The 21,732-nt window shown below is 39.5% G+C and overlaps 1 protein-coding gene across 2 annotated transcripts in view; it reads left to right on the top strand.

Annotated features, from left to right (window-relative positions):
* TEAD1 (TEA domain transcription factor 1) overlaps window positions 1-21,732 on the top strand; it is a 154,555-nt gene that overhangs the window by 60,161 nt on the left and 72,662 nt on the right. Inside the window, exons 2-4 of one of the 2 annotated variants that reach the window (XM_030560342.1) lie at window positions 11,211-11,275; window positions 14,422-14,484; window positions 14,574-14,636. In XM_030560342.1, the coding sequence (XP_030416202.1) occupies window positions 11,211-11,275; window positions 14,422-14,484; window positions 14,574-14,636 (191 nt within the window). The remainder of the gene's footprint in view (window positions 1-11,210; window positions 11,276-14,421; window positions 14,485-14,573; window positions 14,637-21,732) is intronic. The other variant, XM_030560343.1, reaches the window with a different exon arrangement.

Here is a 21,732-nt window from a genome sequence, read left to right as displayed (position 1 = left end):
CAATTTAAATGTAATCTTAAAACATTTTGTCATGTAAAAAAATCACAGAATTTAAATATTTCTTATGGAACTAAAAATGTTGCTTTTTTTTAACTGTTAGTATGACATTTACTTCATCATTCTTAAAGACTACCCATAGAAGGGAAATCAGCACCTAAAATTTAACCTCTGCACATTAATATTATTTAAATCAACTGTAATTCCTCCAAAAATGGACCTTCTCTTTCCTCAAGGGAGCAAACAGAACTGAAACCACCTACTGAGAAATTCTCTTTTGCTAATTTTTATCTATTGTGATGCAAATAGTGGTTTTAATCCCCTTAACTCATCCATCATGCATGACAGTTCAGCCAGTCTATTGTCTGTGTATTTGAAAGATTTCTGGCTTTTTACTAGTGGCTTTGGGCAAAAGTCGTCTTGTTTTTTAACCTGTTTGTGCCATGCAATATTAGCACCACTACAGAAAGTAATACAATAATTCTACATTCGCTAGTAACATGAATATCACTTAAGCTGCTCACAACTAGGTTGCTAAGATTTCCTATCATAGTAGCAAAAACAATAATAGCTCTGTAGTATGTCAAATTAAGGATATGTACGTTTTATATAATCTTGTAGCTGATCCATTTAGGTGCAAAGGGCAGGTTTGGGAATTTCTTTCTCTTTCATTGGATATTCTGAAACCTATAAATTGCCATTTGTTTTAAGTGCATTTTTATGGATATAATAAAATACATTTTATAGCATGTAGCAAACGATATAATTACAAGGTGGCAAATGAATTCAATATAGCTTTGTTGACGTGTTGAATTTTAATTAAACCAGGCGTATAGTAAATTATAAGTGCATCTTTTGTTGGGTCAAGTGACATTGACAAAATATTAATCTAATGAATTGGCATTTAAACAAGCTCAAACTTCTCTATACCATTCTTTGCTTTCTTTGAAATATTTGTTCTGGGTGTGCTTTAAAGACCCAAAAGAAAAGAATAAAATTTGAAACCCACATGAAATAAACATTGCTTGTATTGAATATTCCATTATTTGAAAACATGCCAAGCAGAATCCAATGCATCTCATTTGTGTCACTGAAGACCTTTTTGAACCAGATGTGTTTGTGGTTACTTAATAAAAAAAGTCTTTAAAACTGAAGCTGGGATAAATAACAAGCTATTGAGTGCAAGGCCTAATATTAAAAGGATAATTATTCCGTGTATCCTGTTAGGTCATCTCCCTTTTGCTTTGTAAATTATTTTGTGTTACTGCTTAAATCTGAGATTACTAGGGTTTTGGCTATTTTTTAAATAACCAAGAACCATAAAAAGCTCTTTTCTTTAGGAACATAATTGTTTCATAACTTCAATAAGTTATCAGTATTAGTCCGTCACCATCCAGGAGAATTGTTTATATTATTCTATTTCCTGGGCCTTTTCCTTGTCCTGTCGTGCTGGGGTACCCATTTTTACAGTACGCTTTCCTAGCAGTTCATTTGCATATAATTAAACTTTAAAGGCTTATCTTAATATTTAAAAAAATATAAAAACTAACTCAGATGACTCTTATGACGCACCCGCCTTAAGTATCCCATGATCATAGTGTTCTCACAACTCCTTCCTATGTCTATCTCTTCCTCCTGTTGTTCCTGTACAAATTTAGGGTCACATTCTGCACATCCTTATGGGTTCACTCATGAGCTGGCTTGTGTGTCCATGGAGGGAATAAGGGTATGTAAGACATCCCATTACTTCCCTATGTTGGCAGCCTACACTGGTCACAATTTAGGGGAAAAAGCAGCCATTGATCCACTGTCCCCCATCTGCACAAGAGAGGATATGGGTTGGGGCATGGACAGAACATTGGTTTCAGCCTTGCAATGATGAGTGAACACAGAGGAAGGAATATTATCTGCCAGGTATAGGTATGGTGCAGATTACTTTCCCTGTGGAACCAGGGGGGAGCAGGCGCCTATTCTGTTCCTAGGGCAGCACAACTATGCTCTGCCCCAACTCACATTGTGAAGTGCTAATCAAGCTCTAGGCATGTGATCCCATTGATTTGCAAAATGGCTTTTCAGAATCTGGCTCTTTAATTGTAAACTGCCTGGACAGGGACTCCATCTTTGTTTTGTGAAGCACTGTATTTATGGTGCTGTTTTTAAATAGCAAACAAAAGCAGGGAATTTAAATGTTTGTATTCATCAGATAATTTGGAAATTCAAATTATCTTCCATGTAAAAGTGAAAGATCACTAGCAACTTCACCACAGGAATATAGCAAATAATTTGTTTTACAGTTAATCTATATGAAATGTGATTTATGATTTTGAGTGAATAATTGTTACAACTTGCTAACACTTAGAATATTAATGGCTTTATATTTCTGTAACTGTTGTAAATGAATATGAAAAATCTCTATTTGATTGGCTATAAATATTGTCAGCTCAGAGGTTAAATTCTGTTGGAGTCTCTTAGGGAAATTCATCTGAAATGCAAATATGACAGAAAAAGCAAAACAATATGGCAGAGGAATATTTGCTGACTTAAGAGCAAAGGATCAACACCAATATTTTTCCAGGGATGCTAAACCTCTTGTAACTGCTAAATTGGATTTGTAGTTGAATGAAGTATCAGCTGCTGTTGGACAAGCCCATAAAGGCAGGACGGCTGGCCTTTTGTAGGCAGGGCTTAAAGGACGATTGATATGTTTTAGCACTTTTGGGATTATTGTGATTAAGAGGAAACCATTCTGAATGATAGAGAAAGGGTGTAAAAATACACAGTCCACAGCTGGTAAGCAGCATGTGTTTGCTTTGCGGGGAGGTCACAACTAGCTGATCCTGCTGGTTCTGGAGTTGATTGACAGATAAGAAAACTTGATACTATGGAACAGGCTATTTCTTTAGGAAATAGTGCTTTAGTATATAGAAAAATAGCACAAAAAGTAATTAGAATCTGCGAAATTTTGTGCAGTAATTTGTCAGTATTATCAAAAGACATAGTGAGCTGAATGCTTAGAAATATATAGCTGCAAAATTCCAAATAAGTTGTTAAAAATTCAAACAGAGAAAGGATTTATTTATGTCCAGTTGTATAAGAACCCTACTCAGGACTTTCAAGGTTGGCTTCTGTGTTTTGCATTTTTCATATTTTATATACAAGTGAAATAAAACCCATATTGTGATACAGTAGAAAAAACTATGCTGGATAGATGGAAATGTTAAGTTAGGTGAATTTGTAAACTGTTAAGCATCTGATGAGTATGAGATATTCATGTTCGTATAATTTATGCAATACAGAAATCTTACATTAGAAGAGCTGTTTTATTTTTAATAAACACCTGCCCCAGAAATGTGTCCGCTTTTTCATCTTATCTCCTTCTCCTCCACTTGGAACTTTAGCTTGTTTAGTTGATTGCTTTTTTAAAGCGACCATCTGAATGCTCACAAATGTATATTCAAATGGTTGGATCTCTGACTCTTTTTAGTGGGCCTGTACCTCTTTCAAAATTTGAGTTTAGCATACCACACAGGAAAGAACACAAGCTTGCCAACTCCTGCTGAGCGTTTTTTCAAGCCTGTGAAAAGAATGAATTATTCAGCAGTAAGCATGCTTACAGCTGGCCATTTGGGAGCTTTGATGTGCGAATCAGGCGGTTGCATGAATGCCCTTATTGTCATGTTATGTGTACACAGTGTGTGAATTATTGAAAATAGTGAGGCCTGAGCCTCATCTGGTAGAGATTACAGTGCAGGCATGCTGGGTGAAGGTCTGTAATTGAAAATCCCCAGATGCTGTTTATTTGGCCTATGTCACATGACCTTCTGCAGTAAGCTTGTCTGAACAAAATGCTGCCTGCATAGGAAGCAGAGCCCAACCCCCTACCCTAAGCCTTCTTAAAACTCAGTATGTGGATGACTTAAACACCTGCCCTTAATATTTTTAAAAGCTTAAAATAGATTTGCCCATAACGTTTAAATAGAGGATGTCTTACTTGCGCGTTTAAACTGTTTAACCAGTTCTTGACTTTTAGTGCTCTTTTATCTACAAGACACTTCTTGTTAGTTAATTTAGCTTTATAATGTCTTTAGAAAACACCACATACACTTTTGGACAAATGCTCCGAGAGCTTCATTTTATGTTTGCAAAATGGAGTGGAAAAGTTCAGGGCTCAATCCTGCAAAGTGCTGACTACTCATGTGAAGTGCTGAGCACCCTCAACTCCCACTGCCATCAATGAGGTGTACTCAGAATCAAGTTCTTATAGAGCAAAACAGCAAATAGAGCCCAATCCACCTCCCACTGGAGTCAGTGAAAAAACTCTCATTAGCTTCAATGGTGTCTGGAGCAGGCAAAACAAAGAGGCCAAATCCTGCTTCCTTTACTTACGTGAATTGTCCAAGTGAAGTTTGTAAGAGGTCTCACATAAGGATTTGACATTCCGTCCTCAGTCAAGGAAAATTTGTTATTTGGGGAAATTAACAACGTATAGTCACATAAAAAGAGGAATCTCAAGTTTGCTTATTTTTTCATTCTAATTACTTCTATTTTGCTACTGATTATGAGAACTTTTTTCATTCCCTACCCATTTTCAAGTTAATAAATGTTTTAATTTTCTGTACTTACTTTTAGCACACACATTTTGAAGGCAGCTATTATCATGGGCTTTGGGTGCTATGTTTTAATTTGTGTCATTAACTTTCCAAATAAAGGGATTGAAAAACTCCACACTGCTCTGCAGCTATAAAGCTAGAGGGCACGGTTCATCCTTGCATTTCTTCCAGTTCTGTGCTGGTGTAACTCGACTGATTTCAGCATAATACTGGAATGATAGATCATTCCTAGAGAATGGAATAAAATCTGGCCTGCCAGCTTATGGGGCAGATCCACCACTGGTACAAATTGTCCTAGCTCTGTGGCAATTTACCCCATCTGAGGCTCTGCAGCTGAGTTTCAGTGTGGGTGAATGAACTTCAACTGAATTGTAAAGTGTGAATTATGGAAAATATTCTTTTCACGACTATTTGAAGATAAAAATATTTTGAAAACAGAATGTTGCTCCATTCATGTGGTATATTTGTGTGTGTAAATATATGCTGCATAATAATAGTGTCTGCTAGTGCCACAATTATTAAGAGTTTTCTTTGCATTGTATAGCATGCTTATATCAGAAGGATTTGAAAATTCTGCTTTCCTGTGGAGAATAGAAATCTCTTCAGAGTGATTGCTGTCAACTTCCATGTAATTTAATCTTTCATTTAAATAAAAAATGTCACTAACCCTCATGGCTGTGAAAGAAATATTTCAAATTTGTTCCAAATATAACTAATGCACTAATGTCTTCCTAACTCCGCAGGGAGAAAAGTTTGATATGCTACTGTTTTCCAAGTAGTTTCTAGAATGAGTACAAAATATTGCTCTAGTTTTAAAATGTATCTTCCACTGTATCAAACAAGGGACAACTTGTAATTTTTTTTAAAGCTTATTTTTCAGGTGGGTGTGGAAGAAGCCTACGAACTTGGATTTTCTTTTTTAAACAAACCCACATCAAACATTCTTTTAAAAAAATGAAATTTAATCCCTCATGGTCTTGGCCCTTTCTGAGGAAGGGAGGCTTTTCCTCCAGTCTCCATATCCCTTGGAATAGGCTCAGTAAGATTCCTCTGCTCTGGAGATGTACCTTATCTCACTGGCAGCTTCCCAAGACTGTCTGATATCTGAACCAAAAAATTCCAAGGAGGAGACTGATTCTCATAACAAAAGACAAGAAGGAATAGAACATTTCCAGTTCATGAGCGTGAGACTTCTTTTCCACTTGGCAATCTCCATAAATATTATTTTTCACCTGTTAGGAGAAAGATGGAGAAAACATTACCACAAACATACTCTTCTTGGAGAAGCACATACATATCTAATCAGGGACACTTTGCAACTCCTAGGATTTCTAATATCTGGTGTAGGTGGTTCCTTGAGTCCCATTTTGTTTCAGCCTCTTGCTACTTCACAAAGACAGGGTGTGTTTTAGGAATATCCTGTCTTGCCTTTTGCTTCCTTAAAATTCCCTCCATTTCCATGTTTGGTCAGTTTCTGACCCAGTCTGATTTTGGAAAAAGAGAGAATGTGTTGCTTGGCAGATAACACAAAGGCCCTAAACTTTTATTTGGAGAGTTCTAGTTCCTTTCATGTATTAGGCAATGTTTATTTTACAGGTGGAGTCTAAGAAAGGCTTAGTTAGTTAAGGCTTCTCAGATAACACTGGCTAGACTGATATTGGTATGTTATTGAGACTTCTAAGGCAGAAGTAGCTTCTTCCCTGATTAGACTTGGGGCTCATTTCTCCCCTGAAGGAAAACTATGGCATTAGAAGATTTTTAAGGTCTTGGTTATCTTGTATGCTCTGTCTCTTAGGGCTTGTCTCACTACAACTATTAGCTCACATTACTACATTCAAGTAATGGCACTCATGCAAGAATCAAACTATCCTAACATGAGAGAGAACAACCAAACTGCGAAGCAGCACTCTAGTCACCCATGCCCCAGGATGGGCCAGCTAGCTTGAGTTTTAAGCACCACTTAACTCAAGCTATCGCTATTTGTGTGCTGATGGGAGTCAGATTAGGGGCAATGTTTGAATATTAGCCTTGCAATATTTGGTGGGTTTTTTAAAAGCTTCTGCTCCTGTCAAGTGATTATATAACCATCACAAATTTCATTAAAAAAAAGTGTCTAGCCCTCATGGTTGAGGAGAAAAGCTTGAAAACATGACCACTAAACGCTCAAACCAACTTTGACTTAAAAATCATAACAATTTTTAAAAAAATCTTATTTTTTAATACTTGGGTGTGGCAGTATTAGATCAGAGGAGAATTATGTACAGATCATAACAGTGTTTTAAATAAAATAATAGAAATGCCTAAAATTTCTTTCAGGTGAATTACTGCATCTCAGCTTCAACACTTTGGATAATATTGAGGGGTTGTGATTCTAGATACCGCAATGAATGTATAATTCGTGTGTATTAAGAAGTGTTATTGTTCATGCTTATTGATTAGTGAAATTTTCCTCAGGGCAGGTGGCAGCTTGGGCTCAATCAGCTCTGCTCGGTTCATGCTCAGTGACTTTAAGCCGTCTTTCTGTTCCCTTTTACCCTGACTCTGACCAAGGACAAAAATGTATCCTGTGGTGATAGTTTAGAATGGGGGAATGACTTGGGGTGCTGGTGAATTTAGGCCAGATGAATACATTTAGTTCTTGAGCTGGTATGTATTGGGTAAAATTTTCAACCCCTAGATACCAGCACCATTTTCATTCTAAACTCCATTTTCAAGGCAATGCCTAATCTTAATATAAAAACTCACTCTAGATAAGTAATCTTCCAGAGTATCAGCAAAGGGCCATGTTTTAAATATATTTACACACAGTGGTACAAATATATATTCTGAAGTTGTGTAACAGCTCCTTCCTCAAGTGTGACTTACGCCAACTGCCATGATCTCATGAGGACTACTTCATTGGCTAAGGATTGATGAGAGCACTCTACCCCCACACCAAGCCTGTCATTACTGCAAAATGTGGGGCTACAGAGCTGGTGACGCTGCCTTTACACTAAGGATTTTCTTACATGATGGGAATCACCGGCTTTCCCTCTAAGGCAACTTTTTTATACCTTGTTGCATTGAAGAACTGGGCCTGAGTATTTATTTTATTCATGTGTTTATTGAAAGATGTATAAGTGGCTCCCGTTGCTTCCACAGCAGGCCACCTCCCCTAGTTTAAGCAAAAGATGCACTTAAATTAAGTAAAATTTCCTCACAGCTTGCCACACTGAAGAACACATCAACTCTGTTAAGTCCTGGCCAAACAGATAAAGCATACATGGCTCCCTGAAGTTTGCCAGGTTCCAGAGCCTTTGCACTGTTCTTGTTCTCTAATTAAAGGCAGTGCTAATCCATCGCCCTCCATGTTCTCTTTTCATTTCTCAGCAGTTTTTCACTCACTGTATTATCCTAATACATATTAAAGGGACAATGTGGATGTGTAGGGGTACAAAATCATTGTGGGAAGGTTGCTTGAAGCTGCTGACCCAGCGCATCTGCAGTATAGTGTGTTGGAACCATTGTTTTATTTGTGTTTTCCCTGCTCTTTCCCATTGCTCAGGCGTCAGTCTCTTGACCAATCACCCACCTTTTACTTCTGGATGATCTTTTCCCTGTTTTACCACATTAGTGGCTTCAGAGCAAAACTAAACCATAGTGGCCCATTTTCCTTCCCTGGCTGACAATCATGGAACAGTTGTGCAATTAGCTCTGTTGTTTGGAGTAACTGGTGTTGTTGTCTAAGGCTGTGGAATGCTGCTACAGAAACCAGATATCATTCTCCATGTTGGAAGGCGGGGCTCTGGGCTGCAGAAAGCAGGCTGCAGTCAGCTCTAGGCTCTGGGTATTATTATATAAAGTTTAAATAAAAATAATGTAGCTGTTAAAAAAAAAAAAAGGCCATATCTCCTACATAGGGAGAGTGACATAGAGGAGATGTTTTGGGCTCTGAATGACAGAACTATTAGCAGGACTTTTACTCTTTTGCTAACTTGCTCAGTAATATAAGATGTGTGAAGACTGCTAGATTGACAAGGACTCTCCATTTTGTTGTATTGTGTAATTGCTTCTACTCTTGATTTTGTTGCAATTTGATTGTGTAGGTGGTGTAACATTTAAAATCTCCTTCCAGAATTTTTAATTTAATATATATTTTGGCTTACACCAAAGAATACTTGAGAATTACTCAGGATAATAGGACAGGGCTATTGTTCCCTGAAAATAGGATGTACCATCTTGACATAGTGCATTGCAGAATTGCTGTCAGGGATCTGTTTTCAATCTGCCTAAAGATGAGGTTTTCCATCTAATTAGACAGCTCACTGCTCAGTTTGCTGATTTTGTGTATGGAGATTTAGGCTAATGTGTAACTGTTTGCACGTGCAAAATTTGGTTTTTGAAGTTTGGCCTTAAATGTCCTGTAATGTAGTCACTAACTTTGCATCACCACCGTAATTACTTATTCCAGATAGCTCTGACATGTAGTCCAGGCCCAAACTGAAGGGGAGCAAAGGGAGTGCGATCCACTTTTCACATTCATCTATCTATGCACAGAGAATATGAATAAACGACAAAAGGGATGGGAGTGTTCTAGTGCTGGAGGTGACACTTTCCAGAAAAGATGTAAAATTAGGTTTAGAGTGGAAGGTGGTGGGGGGCGACAGGGGGAAAGCCTAGTTAAATAATTGTGCTATGTGTAGACCCTCCCAGAAAGGGTGGGCAAAAGGAGCAGTTTCCCCTAGACTCACATGGAATTTGGGCTTGTGACCTAAGCCAGGGGGTCACAGCGCCATTTAAATTTGGCTCACCCGAACCCTATGCGCCAAGTCACAACATCACTCACTCAAGTTTGGCCTGGCTGCCCACCCCCCATCATGAGTGGCACTGTGATCCCATGTGCCAGGCTGCAACACCTATGTGGAGCCAGGCCCAGCCCTTCAAGCCTGTAGCTGAGTATGGGGCAGGCTCTCTTTCCAACATGACTCTCTCCCCGCCAGCCTTCCCTCAGTGTTTTTGCACTGATAATTTTTTGAGTTGGGTGATTTAGTTTTAGATTTTACCCTAGCCCAAAAAACTTGTGTGTGGCCCTGGTTACATGCTCCATTTAACAGGTGCCCCTTCCAGTGTAGTTCCTTATTTTAAAATGTCTGTATCTGCCCCCACAACAGCAAACCAATACAAATTTGGATATCTGTTAGATATGGACATAACAACTAACTGCACCTTCTAATCAGACACCCTGCTAGCTAACTTCAAAGTGACCTAGTGGGTGGTGAGACCGATATGTTAGTCTTCAACCTCCAATTAAAAAAACCCTCTTAACTTAAGTCCTCTCATTCTCACTGGTACCTTGCTTACTTTACCTTGTGTTTAACACAAACATGACTCTAAATTAGTATAATATTTGTTCAACATGGCAAGAATAATACAGATCATGTAGAGATTATATTATATAATATAAAGTGAAAATGAATAGGACATCATAGAAACTTCATTAACCTTGGTGTCAGTAATGTTTAGGAGGGACATTTTTAAAGAAAATTTTAGTTGCATTAAACACCATGCTCGCTGGCTAAGAAAGCAGACCAACTTTAGACTTTGAAATCCTGTGTTCAAAGAGTATGTTTGTTTAAAACTGAACTAGAGTTTTAAAATAAAGTAAGTGTGTGCTTTACAGTCCTCAATTAAGCAAGTTATTTAAGCAGGTCAATGCAAGAACTTGTTTGCTGAAAGTTAAGTATGTGCCTAAGTACCTTGCTGAATCAGGATCCTAGCTTCTTTCATTGGAGTATCTCAAAGCACTTTTACAAAGTAATTATCCAATCATCTCTAAACCTCAGCAAGGTGGATATATTTTCTGAGCCTCATTTTAAACATGGGAAACAGACACAGAGTAGTTAAAGCCAAAATGCTCACACCAGAATTCCAAAGGTAGGAGACCTAAAGATAGGGTGACCAGATGTCCTGATTTTAAAGGGACAGTCCCCGATTTTTGGGTCTTTTTCTTATACAGTCTCCTATTACCTCCCCACCCCCTGTCCCGATTTTTCACATTTGCTGACCGGTCATCCTAACTATAGAAGAGACCAGATTGGAAGTTGTAGAGTCATTAGATCCTCTGGAAATCATCTGCTCCTTTAGATGTCCAAGTTTATAAACTCGCATTTGAAAATTTTGGCCTGTGTGTCTGTCTAAAGTCACAGAGCAGAACTTGAGAAATCCACAGCAAGCGGCCACCCTCTCTTAAAACAGTGGGAATCAAGGATTACAGCCACTAAAGAGCTGCACAGTCACTGGGACATGTGTCTTCAACTTTTTACTGTCTAGTTGAGGTTTCCATTAATGTGTTTGCAGGACTCAAGTAGGATTATATTTTATTTATATACATATACCTTGTTTGTTATATACACATACCTTGTCTGTAATGTACTATATTAAGGAAAGAAAAGTAAATGATAAAAATATTGATGAATGCCACTTCTATAAGTGAAAATCAGATTATATAAAAATCAGACTATCCTCATGTTTATAGATCTTATATTTTTAAATCATGCTGTTTGATAGCTTCATTTACAGAATTGTGGCTGTTCGGCCCTCATTGTAAATTCTTCTTCATTTCAGGTAGGAATGAATTGATAGCCAGATACATCAAACTTAGAACAGGGAAGACACGGACCAGGAAACAGGTAAAACAACCCAATTGGAAAGTGTGCATGTCAGTGAGTGACAAAACATGGCATTTTTGGCTGCAGTGACTATCAGTGATTCAGCCCTGTTGAGATAATGCATTTAATTTCACTGTTATGATGAAGTATGTGCTTTTTAAAAATCCATTGTTTGATCTGTTCATCATTTCAGTGACCATTTATTGGGCACATTCCATATTAATCTCTCTACATATGTAGCTATTACCTCTTAGTGAAAAGAGCATTTCATAAGTCAAACTAACATAAGCCATATTAATTCTTGCATCATTTGCATATAAAGAAAATATAGAATTTAACCATTGTTTTCATATGGTGAATAATGGAGCAATTAAATGTCTGGCCATTTCACCGAAACAAGAAACTTACTAGCTGTGGATATGAAAAATAATAAATAATGAGTATTCAGAGGAGTCGTTCTACTCATGCTCCCTATTCATGGTCAGTGGTTGCTATAGGGTGAAATAGAGTTGTTTCCATAAGAACTATGAGTGCTGTTGTTCTGTAACCACAATAAGATTTTGTTCATAAGTAAGTCAGCATAAACCTCTACCAGTCTTTAATCTTTTTCAGAAGATTATCACATATCAGTTAAGTTATCACATATGACTAGATCCTTTAATTGTTATAGTCACAGTGTTTAGCTATCTCACAAATGCCCACATAAACTTTGTGTAGTTTGTGTCGAAGTTACTAAACTGGTTCACTAGTGTAAAAAGTTTGCAAATTACACAGTCCCTTTCCTCCTTTAGTTTTGAGCACGAGCTTCCAGGTCTCCTTATCAGTGTGTGTTATGGGGAAATGGGGAGAAGGGGGAGAGGCTTTTATTAGGGCACGCAATGAGTGTTTTGTACTGTGGTGAAAAGTAATGCTGAGTCAGCACAAACAAAGATGGCCTGCTGCCAGTGCTCGTATTTAAAGCACATTGAATTGGGTGACATTTTCCCCCGGGTGATGTTCTTTGTCAATTAGGAAGCAATATAAAGTACAAGGAATGGAAAAAAAGCCATGAGGAAGGAGAGAAACTGCAATTCATAGAGACGGAACAAACACCACATTGACAAAGAAATCCACAGCAAAGGACTAAAGCTCCAAGTTCTCTTCTGTTATACCTGGACAACCCCCATGAACTTGGAGTTGCACAGGTGCAGCTAAGAGCACATTACAGCTCGGTGGTTTCAAGTACATGACCAAATCCTCAGCCAGGGTAAATCAGCCTAGCTCTATTTAAATCAATAGAGAAATCTCCCACCCCCACCCCCATATATAAATAAAATACATTATGAATGTTTTGACACACTACTTTTGAGAATCTCTCAACAAATTAAAATTAAAAATGGAAATTGCAGAATTGTGCATACCATGTAACCTTTAACACTATTATCTTGCGAAACTGAAAACAAAAATTACCATTGTGAAAATTATTTATGTAGATTGAATTATCAACTTGTTTACTAGTCTGAATAACTACAGACTCTCGTTCCTGGGCTGCTTCATTAAGAAGCCTAGTAAAGTTGGCCCTCAAGGATCAGAATTTGTTTACATATTACAATATGTTTTTTCCCCTAACAAACGTGTTGCTTTCAGGTACCACAACAAAAGGATTTTTCTGAGTGATAACAGTAATATTTCCTTTTCCCCTCCTTTTATCTATCAGGTCTATTTAGCTTCAAACCTCTTCAGGGGTAGGAGCTGTCTTTTACTATGTGTATGTACAGCACCCAACACATTGGGGCCCCTGATCTTAGTTCAGGTCTCTAGGTGCTACTCTAATATAAACAATATGGTGGTTGAGAAGTTTCTCTAGCAATTTTTGTTATTGTTGCAGTTTAGAGAAAATCATATTGGGGCCTGCAGGGGGCTGAGCAACAGCTGGAGGTTCTAAGTTCCCTCAGCTTCTGTTTAGATTGGTTGCTCAGCAGCTTGGCAGGATTTAAAACTATACCTGGGTTCAAAAAAATAACTAGATAAATTCATGGAGAATAGTCCAGCAAAAGCTATTAGACAAGATGGTCATCCCCATCCTCCGGTGTCCCTAAACTTCTGACTGCCAGAAACTGGGACTGGATGACAGGGGATGGATCACTCGGTAATTGATCTGTTCTGTTCATTCCCACTGAAGCATCTGGCACTGGCCATTGTTGGAAGACAGGATACCGAGTAGGAGGGATCATTAGCCTGACTCAGCCTTGCCATTCTTACGTTGTTATGCTTTAATCCATCATCGCAACGGATTTTAATACATACTTGAGAAAATATGAATGCAAAACATGGCCCCTAATCCCTCTCTCATCAATCAGGTAAAAGTTCCAGTACAAATGATCCAGTATGGGACTGGGTCTCATGCTTGCACATATTTTTCACTGACATAGTACATGTAAAGACAGTGGGTCACATTCAGACCTGGTATAAATTGACTTCAAAGGAGTTGCCTGCACTTATTATCAATGTGGTGGAAACATGACCGATATTCATATTATAAAGAAATGCAGCATTATTTCATGTTTCTTTAAGACCTATAGTGTGTCAATATTTTGTCAGTTATTAACAAATATAACACTATTAATGAGCTCAAAACACAGCCTTGGTGTAATCATTTGAAGTCATAGAACACGATAAATTATTGTTAATATTTCTTGATGCTTTGTCAAATAAAGTATCTCGTTCAATGCTTACGGCTGCAAGGGCCTGATTCTGCAAACCCTACGAATATGGTTAGTCCTTGTTCATGCAAGAAGTCCAGTTGACTCTTTGCATGAGTAAAGACTCTTTGGCTGTCTATAGGGGTCATAGGATTTGTAACAAAAGAGCAAGTGGTCCACACCTACTTCTGAACAGTGTCATTGGTTCTCTCCTGTAAAAGACTATATAAATTGATAATTAAACTTTTTTCTCCTTAGTCACATCACTGCAGTGATGGCCTGTGTTATTAAACCTTGGTGCTAAGAGCTAGGCATCTGCTGGGAATGTAGTATCTTTAACAGCAGAGCTTACTGAAGATGCAAATAACTTCCCCCCCACAAAAAAAAGTAATTTAAAAAGATATTTTAAATTTGATTTCCTTTTTGTTTTTCTTTTTCTTTTCTTTTTTCTTCTCTCTTTTTTTTTTATAAATCTGAACAATGTAGGTGTCTAGTCACATACAGGTCTTAGCAAGAAAGAAAGTTCGAGAAATTCAAGCCGCCATTAAGGTACGTTTGGCTTGCCCAGTTGTAGGGGGCTTTTCATCTCCATGGTTACAGGCTTTTCCTTTGTTTTCCTCCCTTCCCCTACCCTGCAGGTGTCTAGTCACATTCAGGTTCTTGCCAGAAGGAAATCTCGTGATTTTCATTCCAAGCTGAAGGTATGCGCTTTTCTGCTTTTGGGCTTGTGGTTGCTATGCATTTCATTTCCTGTTTTCCATGGTGATTGGTGAATGCCTGGTGCTGTGATTCTTGTAACCTAGTTTTCTTGCATGTGGTAGCTGTTTACATTTCTTTGTGTTTAATCTCTGATTTCTGCACTAGCATCCATATTAAAAATGTTAACACTCTCCAGATACAAAGTGAGCTACTCTTTGTAACTACTCAGCACGTAAACATGATTGTTTTTAACCTGTTAGTTTTTTAACAGCCTAGTACTAGATTGTTAGTGTATTTAAATAAAAGAAGGGGGGTTTTTTTTGTACACTTTGTACACAAAAAACATTTCCACAGTGATAATTGGGATTGTAATGCTTCTTTTCTGTTCCAAAATGCTTTTAATCTGTGCTTTTGAAATGCTTTCAAGAATACTTAAAAATAGATTATTTACTCTAAGTGCCAGACAGTATAGTTTTTAGGATTGCTTTAGAAACTGCAAGCTGAAATTTCCACAGTACAGTCTAATATAACTTTAAATTAACTACTGTACATGATTCCCCGAAGATATATTCCTTTCAAAGTAAAATATTTACATTTATCTTAGTTAATCTTTGGAGATTCTCAGTCAGCATCATGTTGGGGGAATATTAATATGTTTATTTAATCTGACGTAATGGAACTGTACATGTCCCCATTTTTCCATGAAAGATCTACCAAAACTAAAAGGAACCTCTTGGAAATGATTAATAAGGGTCTTTGCACATTTTCCAAGGGAGATCTTACGTTGCTTTTTAAAGGTGTTTGACATTACTTAGAAATGCAAGTAGGTTTTAGAGTTTTTTATTTTTTTTGTTTACAAATAGGAAAGAAACTTGTAAATCTTTTATTTCCCCCTTTCCTCCCCCTTCTTTTTGCTGAGTTGTTGTGGGTTGTCTCCCCCCCACCCACCCCGGGCTGTGAATGAGAACAAATCATGTTTTTGTTCTAGCTGAAAAGCAAAATATTTCAGAAAGTAATTTCACAATATAAAGTGGTGAGTGCTGGGGAAGCTTACCACAATCTTGAAACTGCAATATGTAAATAACAGACTGGCTCTATAACAGGCCTACTTGATAGAAGCGTTTGGTTTTCAGTGTGCAGTGGGCAGCATGCTGGCAAGCTTGTATGGCTGTGGTGGCTGGCTTTTTAGCTGCACTGGCTAAGCAGTTGGGGTTGATGAAGAACTAAGGCAACTTAAACATACTGCTTTTTAACCAAGGGTGCAATAATACAGAGAAATGTAGCAATTTAGGCCAAAATGATCAAAACTGAGTGCTTAAAGTTAGGTACCTAAACCCATATCTAAGTATCTAAGTAAATGGGTTGATTTTCAGAGGTGCTGAGCACCTGAAGCTCTCATTGATATAGATAGGAGCTGTGAATGCTCAGCAGTTTAAAAATCAGAAAACTTAGCTCTATATTTAGGCATTTAAATAAGAACCTAACTAAAAAATTGGCCATAGTGTTTGGAAAACTTGAAAAAATATTTTTGTCCATACCCTAAAGCAGTGGTCTCCAATCACGCACCCCTGTCAGTAAAAAATTTTTGAGCACACACCCTCTTCCACGCACCCTGAAGGATCCTCTTGCTCACCCCACTTTGGAGACCACTGCCTTAAAGTACTATCAAATATGAAAAGACACTGTTTTTAAAACAAAAATATTCTTTATTACTGCACCTGCTTTTCAATTCCTACTGAAGCTGTTCACAGAGCAAGGCAAAAAACTAAACTCCTGTGATACTTAAAAGTCCCCTTTCCTAGTTACCTTTCTGTAGGCCCCATAAATTGAGCTCAAAAAAGTATCCTGCTAAGGCTGTTGGTTTTAAGGAGCTGTGTAAAGAAGGAACAGTCTGCTAGTACAACAATGTATTGTGTAATGGTTTCTTTAATTCCTACACTCTCAGATCCATCAGTGCAGATTGATGGATTGCAGCTCTACCTCAGCTGAGTAACAAGCAATGGACTAGTGAAAATTAGGCCACCCTTCTGGTGCTAAGAATTCCCTCCACACTCAGGTCTCACTGTCCCTGCAGCTCTACAGAAGACATTCACTTCAAGTCTGTGGAAGAATTACACAGCTAGGATGGAGAAAGCAATTTTTTAAAAGGGTGATTTCAGTTTTCACAACAAGCCCTGTGAAAGGGGCAGCAAAAGAAAGGAAATGTGTCCGTGAGAGGCACAGTTCCCTCCACTCTCTGTTTGCTCCATGGTGGAGAAATTAACCAATACCAGCAGCAAATTGTGACCAGCCCCTTCTTACTAACACATGCAAGATCAGGTATGCTTGCCAGCACATTGAGGGGAAGGGGCAATGCCAAGACCCTGCCTATTTTCCCCCAACTGCCTCAAGGGAAGTATTTATACTGTACTCAGAATACTGTCCTTATATGACTGGCTTTTAGGAGGAAGTGACACAATTTGACACCTCTCTTCAAATTCCTTGTTCAGAAGAGTGTCCAACACATTGAAGGGAAAGAAGAGGGAGAGGGGCGAAGCCCAGACTCTGCCCAAACAGATGGCCCCTCACTGCCATCTTGTTGCATGTAGCATTTCTGTGTCTATTACCTGGCTCCTGCTCTACCTGCACAATCATCTCTTGACAAATTAGCCGCTGCCAGTTTCCTCCTCTCCCCTGCCACCACAATGGAGGAGCTGAAATTTTTAAAAGAAGATGATGATACAATTTCAGTGAGGACACATCTCCTGCTCTACCTCCTCATGCAAATGAACCACTCACTCAGAAAAGGAAGAACCGGATTATTTTGGACCTTAGAAGAAACTTCTACCATCCAGATAATTTGTATAGTGGAATTACCTGATTTATGGAACAACTAAATTTCTATATCTAACCACCCATGCTTCCCAACTATGCTGAAAATTACCTCAGGGAACGTTATTTGTTTGGGTGGAAGAAAGGATTGGATACTTCTTGGCATCCCTGATTTTACATTTGATTGTCCATGCTACAGTAAAGACCAGTTACTTGTATTTTGCTATAACCAGATCATCACATGTAAAATCATCTTTTGGGTTTTGTATTAGCCCAGCCACATGAAAAACAACCAGAGCATCAGGGGTAACCAGGAATGCAGTTATCCTGTATCTCACACCTGTATATCCAGCTGTGCTACCTATTGGCGAATCAGTGGTCCACCCTGAGCAAAGGCCAAAGATAACTTTTATATAATGTGCTATGGGTAGTGTTCAGGAGACCAACTGACATTTAAGAAAACCTGTGTCTGAGCATCACGTTTCTCAACTACAGTGTGAGGGGAAAATCTTCTAGCTTTTGAAAGAATTCAAATATCCTTCTGTCTGTCCATAATTATCAGTTCAGCCAGAGATGGCTGATGGCCTAGTCTCCTAGGTCTCCTTTTCTCTTGTCTTGTCACAAGATTATTCCCTAAAACATGCTTCCAGTTACCAGATTTTGCAAGGGAATTTTGTAGCATGTTGAGGAGCAGCTGTGTAGTTGCTTTTTGCTATTCCTATAGGCATTTGGGGCTGAAATGAAAACTGGAAAATAGGATCATAGAAATATAGGCTGGCAGGGATCTCAGAAATCATCAAGTCCAGCCTTCTGTGTTGTGGCAGAACCCGGTAAACCTATAGCATCCTAGTATATTGCACTGATCTTTATTGAATTTCATCTTGATGAATTTGTATCAATCTCCAATTTGTCCTGGTCATTTTGAATTCTAATCCTGTCCTCCAAAGTGCTTGTAATCCTTCCCAGCTTGGTGTCATCTGTAGATTTTATAGGCAACTCTCTACTTCCGTTATCCAAGTCATTAATGAAAAATATGAATAGTATTCAGACCCAGGATTGATCCCTGTGGAACCCACAAGATATGCCCTCCCAGTCTGACAGCAAACCATGATAACTATGCATTGAATACAGGCTTTCAACCACTTATTTACTCACCTTTTAGTAATTTTATCTAGACCACTTTCCTTGTTTGCTTATGAGAATATCATTGGGACTGTGTCAAGATATATCAAATCCATAAAATAAAGACATATGTCCACAGCTTCCCCCACCCCCATATCATTCTTTAGGCCAGTAATCTATGGAAAAAAAAAAAAAGAAAATAGATTGGTTTTGCCATGATTTGTTCTTGGCAATCCAGGCTGGCTATTCCTCATAACCCTATTGTCTTCAGATGTTTGCAACTGATTGTTTATAATTTGTTCCAGTATCTTTCCAGGTATCAAATCTAGTTGGCAGGTCTGTAATTTACCTGGTTCTCATTTTTCCCTTTCTAAAATAGGTACCAAGTTTGCCTTCTTCAGTCTTTTGGACCTCACCCTCCTCCAGTAGGGTCTCAGAGATAATTGCTAACTGTTCCAAGATTGCTTCTGCTAATTCCTTAAGTACCTAGAATATATTTCAGCAGGCCCTGCTGACTTGACTACATCCAACTTACATAATATTCTTTAACATGTTCTTTCCCTATTTTAGGTTTGCATTCCATTCCTTATTGTTCATGTTAATTGTGTTGTGTATCTGGTCACTATTAATCTTTTTAGTGAGGACTGAAGCAGAATAGACATTAACACCTCAGCTTTCTGATGTCATCAGTTATTAGCTTTCCTTTTCCACTAAACAGAGGACCTACACTTTCCTTCCTATTCTCTTGCGCCTAATGTATTCTTATTCCCTTATGTCCCTTGCTAATTAGTGCCTTAGTTTTTCTGATTTTGTTCCTGCATGCTTGTGCTATTCTTCTGTACACCTCCACAGCAATTTGTCCATGTATCCACCTTTTGTAGGAATCCTTTTTGATTTTCAGGTCATTAACGAGCTCCAGATGGAGTCATTTTGGCCTCTACTATTCTTCCTATCTTTCCCTTGCATTGATATAGTTTGTAGTTGGTGCCTTTAATATTGTCGTCTTGAGAAATTGCCAATTCTCCTTAACTTCTTTTTCCTTAGATTTTTCTTCCCACAGGACCTTAACCTACCAGTACACTGAGTTTGTTAAAGTCTGCTTTATTGACATCCATTGTCCTTTTTCTGCTGCTCTCACTCCTTCCTTTCCTTGGAATCATGAAATCTGTCATTTCATGATGACTTTCACCCAAATTGCCTCTCATCTTCAGATTCACTACCAATTTGTCCCTGTCGGTCACAATTAAGTCTAAAATAACTGTCCCCCTGGTTACTTTCTCCACTTTCTGGAAAAAAAAGTTCTATTTTGCCATATTATTAGTTAAAGTCCCCCATTATTACCAGGTCTTGTGTTTTGGATATTTCTTTTATGAGATATTTCTAAAACAAATAACAGAAGTATCCAAAACACAAGACCTGGCAATAATGGGGAACTTTAACCTCCCTGCCGCCAAAGTGCCACCGAGGACCCGGTACAAAAGTTAGTTACTGCCTACTTTATAATAATAAAAAATCAGGAACTAAGGTCACTGGAACATCTCCCAGAAGTCCAACACAGTGGTTATATGCAAAAAAAATTATTAGCTGGGAGTGGGCCAGAGCCAAGACCAGTGGATCCACCACTACAGAGTTCTATAGACCTGAAGCTCTCGATCTTAGATGTCTACTATAGACATCTTCCTAATTTGGTGGTCTATAATAGATATCTAAGATCCAGAGCTTCAGGCCTATAGAAGCAGCAAAGAATCCTGTGGCACCTTATAGACTAACAGGCGTTTTGGAGCATGAGCTTTCGTGGGTGAATACCCACTTCCTCAGATGCAGACACATGCATCTGAGGAAGTGGGTATTCACCCACGAAAGCTCATGCTCCAAAACGTCTGTTAGTCTATAAGGTGCCACAGGATTCTTTGCTGCTTTTACAGATCCAGACTAACACGGCTACCCTCTGATACTTGAGGCCTATAGAACTTGGTAGTGGTGGATCCAGGGCCGCCCAGAGGGGGGGCAAGAGGGGCAATTTGCCCCAGGCCCCGGGCTCCGCAGGGACCCCCACGAGAGTTTTTCGGGGCCCCTGGAGCAGGGCCCTTCACTCGCTCGGGGGCCCCAGAAAACTCTTGCGGGGCCGGGCCCCAGAGCGTCTTCCGCTCCCGGTCTTCGCTGGCAGGGGAGTCCTTCCGCTCCGGGGCGGAAGGACCTCCCGCCATCGCATTACCGCTGAAGCGGGACCTGCCGCCAAAGTGCAACCCGGTCTTCGGCAGTAATTCGGCGGCGGGGGGCCCTTCCATTCAGGGACCCGCTGCCGAAGTGCCCTGAAGACCCGCGGCGGGGGCCCCCTGCCACCGAATTACCGCCAAAGAGTGGGCTGCACTTCGGCGGCGGGTCCCGCTTCGGCGGTAATTCGCCAGCGGGGAGCCCCCACCGCGGGTCTTCGGGGCACTTCAGCTGCGGGTCCCAGAACGGAAGGGCCCCCCGCTGTCGAACAGGGCCGGCTCTAGACATTTCGTCATGTGGGGGGCCCCCTGCCGCTTGCCGGTCCCACGGCTCCGGTAGACCTCCTGCAGGCATGGCTGCGGACGGTCCGCTGGTCCCGCGGCTCCGGTGGACCTCCCGCAGGCGTGCCTGTGGATGCCTCACCGGAGCCGCGGGACCAGCGGCCCCTCCGCAGGCACGCCTGCGGGAGGTCCACCGGAGCCGCCTGCCGCCGATGGCCCCAGGCCCCCGGAATCCTCTGGGCGGCCCGGGTGGATCTACTGGTCTTGGCTCTGGCCCACTCCCAGGTAATAATTATTTTTGCATATAACCATTGTGTTGGACTTCTGGGAGATGTTCCAGTGACCTTTCGTTCCTGTTTTTTTACTTTTGTAAAGTAGGCAATAACTAACTTTTGTTCCCTAGATACCTTCAGGGTTTAATTTAAACCAAGAGATCATTCTACGTACCTAGCCTTTGACTGAATCCAGCCAGTGATGGAGAGAGAGAGTACTTGGCACTCCTGCTAAGGAATTTAAGAAATCCAATTAGCTGTTCATCTTCTGGCAGTATTTTGGGACTGGATGTAAAGATCGCAAAGCTATGGTTACTCTAGGAATTGCCTGGCATATTGTTGAAGCTTACCTGACAGATAATATTTCTTACCCACTCCTTGTAAAGGCTGTTTGCCAG

The sequence above is a fragment of the Gopherus evgoodei genome, chromosome 4 (genome assembly GCF_007399415.2).
Source record: "Gopherus evgoodei ecotype Sinaloan lineage chromosome 4, rGopEvg1_v1.p, whole genome shotgun sequence".
Classification (NCBI taxonomy): domain Eukaryota; kingdom Metazoa; phylum Chordata; order Testudines; family Testudinidae; genus Gopherus; species Gopherus evgoodei.
The sequence above is the reverse complement of the archived record's forward strand: the minus strand, read 5'-3'. Positions and strand labels throughout refer to the sequence as shown.